General features: G+C 44.6%; 1 protein-coding gene across 1 annotated transcript in view; it reads right to left on the reverse strand.

Moving 5' to 3' along the window:
- The window catches only part of KCNQ3 (potassium voltage-gated channel subfamily Q member 3), a 92,822-nt gene that overhangs the window by 52,312 nt on the left and 37,849 nt on the right, over positions 1–2,661 (reverse strand). Inside the window, exon 3 of the mRNA XM_019519620.1 lies at positions 155–245. Coding sequence (XP_019375165.1) covers positions 155–245 — 91 coding nt within the window. The remainder of the gene's footprint in view (positions 1–154; positions 246–2,661) is intronic.

Genomic DNA, 2,661 nt, shown 5'->3' on the forward strand with positions numbered 1-2,661 from the left:
AGCATTAGATCTTTTATGTAGTGATGGCCATGTATCTGACCCTCAGTACACAAAAACACAGTCATTGCATGCAGGCCACCAAGCTCTGATGGTGCCGAGTCTTTGACCCTGCTGGATGGGTGCAAGTGTGCCATTAAAATCTCGGTCAACTTACCAACAGCAGCAGCCAGTCTCCTGAAACAGTCTCGTATTCTTTGAAGGTTGTTAGGACGGCTAAGATCAAACACCCCAAAACTATGAGAAACCTGGAATGAATAAAAGGAGAAAACAGAGCATTGTTACTTCTGGATCTACTTGTTTAAAAAGGGACCATCTAGCATCCCACGCAGAGGCCTTAAAGGGGTTGCTACTTACCATCAGTGAGCAGTGTGGGATGGGCTCTCATTGAGATCAAAGGTTCTGAACCTGGGGAGTCACAAAGAGGTGTCAGGGGGATTAGGACCACTTTGTTCTTCCCATACTGCTAAATGAGGCATGGTGCTGGGTACGTCCCAGAGCTGTAGGGTCCTGCTGTTGAAAAGGACCCACAGTGTGGAGAGGGCGAAGAGAATTTTATTTATTAATTAATATTACTTAATTTCATAAAAGCCTCTGGCCGTCACTACAATTTCAGAAGTTCAATGGGAGGAGAAGAGAGGAGGAAGAGAATATTGTTATGGTCACGAAAGGGATTTTAAGACATGAGTGCATGATGGCAAGGGGCTGAATGCAGTGAGCTTGATAGTCCCTCAAGTCTAGTGTTCCTATGTTCATGGACATTTCATTTATGGAAATTACCTCCCGTCTGCACTGACTGCATGCAGGATGCATAGGTGTCACCCCCATGATGGGCATCTTAGAATGGCATATGCCAGTAATTAATAATGAGATGGCATTGCCATAACAGCAAAGAAAAATCTATTCAGCATGCACTGAAAACCAGAAACACGGCATGAACGGTTCCGTATGCCGGGAATTTTGGCACCAATACAACTTTAGGGAATACTCTAGTGCTCTCTCTCCCTATTATTTTGTGCAGATAAGGAAAAATAAGGGGTCAGAGATGGGAACAAGCCTAAAGACAAAGTTCTGCTCCTTGACGTGCTTGATTTATGTTAAAAAGCTGCTAATATTAGTTCCAGGCTATGTGAACAGAATGGCTCCAAAGAAAATATTTCTTTCCAGGTCACTTTGATCACTCAGACGATATCAATATGGCAACAGGAAACTGAGTTTTGTGACAGATAAGAAACAGGGGAACTTTAACTCTCACTGCTGGTACATCTGAAATAACCACGTTGAACCATCTCACAAAGGAGTTTCCAGGCTCACTGTATTCAAAACTGCCTGCAGCAAGGGAGATGGTTATCAGCCAAGGTGCACTGGCTACTTCGTAAGGCAAGAAGGCCCTAAACCACCCCCATTCCAACTACAATGAAATCTGTTGTGCTTTGAAGCCATGCCAGAGCATCCTGGCTAGGACAGAAGCACAAAGGACCCTTTGGAGGCATTGACCCCAGTCCCCAACTACTGCAGGCACCCATGTCAAATAGACCTGGTTCACAAGCTGCTCACACTCTACCTTAGATTTAGTCAGATTTTTGTCCTCCCTGCTCCCATTGGAAGGCTGCTCCCGGACCTCCCAGCTCTGATATTCAGAAACATCTTCATCTCTCCAACCTGAATGTATTCCTGGCCAGTTTATACCTCATTTTCTTGTGCCAGTATTCTCCTTTACCCACAGCAGTTCTGCTCCCCGCTTGGTGTTGGCCCCATCAGATGTATGTAAAAAGAAACATGACATTCCCTCTGGACCTGGTTGGGGAATGAGTTTGCCCCCTACAATAAAATCAGTGCAGAGACTTCCCCCAAACATCACCACCCATACAGCGGCCCATACCGTCATCTCTTCCAGTAGCCTGCAGAGACATTACCTTCCCCAGCTGTGCTCTGCAGAGCTGAAACAGGGCTGACAGACATCAGTCCCAGCCTTTTTCCCTGGCTTCCCTGAGCTCTCTCTTTCTCTCTTTTCCTCGATGTGGTTTTTGTGACAGAAGGTGCTACACAGCTCCCTGAGGATTTTTTTTAATGAATTTCTTTATGGATTCCAAACAATGAAAGAGTCTTCTTGCCCTGGCGCGGTACTGACCTGATTTACCGATTTCACTTCAATCAACATAATAGATGCAGTGGGTAATGCTGCTTATTATTAAAGTTGCTTGGCACTTCCTTCGGCTGTTGCTGATAACTTTACCCAATTTAAAAACTGTTTGGGCTGATGTTTTCCATGTCAAGAAAATTGCCTGAAGCTGGAAAAACCCATCTCAGACAGTTCAGCCATTGCTGAGAATGAGATCAGAGAAAGGTACGTTGCTTTACCTGCATTATATCATTCTGGCAACATTTGCCTTTTGAAGCCCTAAAATCTCTCTCTCCATGCTAAGGAGCAAGGTTTGACCCTGGGAAGGTGTTTAGCTTTTGATGTGGTTAGAAGACTTTGGAAGAGCAGAGTTTTCATTTGCTTTCTATTTGATGGAAAACTACAGAAGAACTGAGATTGACTGGACAAAGAGCCTGGATCCAAAGCAAAAAATACTGAGATAAAACAGAGTCTGAGGAGGGAGGTTGAGATTGGGAGACAGCGAAGACAGAGAATCATGACAAGGACAGAAAGAAGTAGAG

Source organism: Gavialis gangeticus, unplaced genomic scaffold (genome assembly GCF_001723915.1).
Source record: "Gavialis gangeticus isolate Ggan-Ray unplaced genomic scaffold, GavGan_comp1, whole genome shotgun sequence".
In the NCBI taxonomy this organism is placed as follows: Eukaryota; Metazoa; Chordata; order Crocodylia; family Gavialidae; genus Gavialis; species Gavialis gangeticus.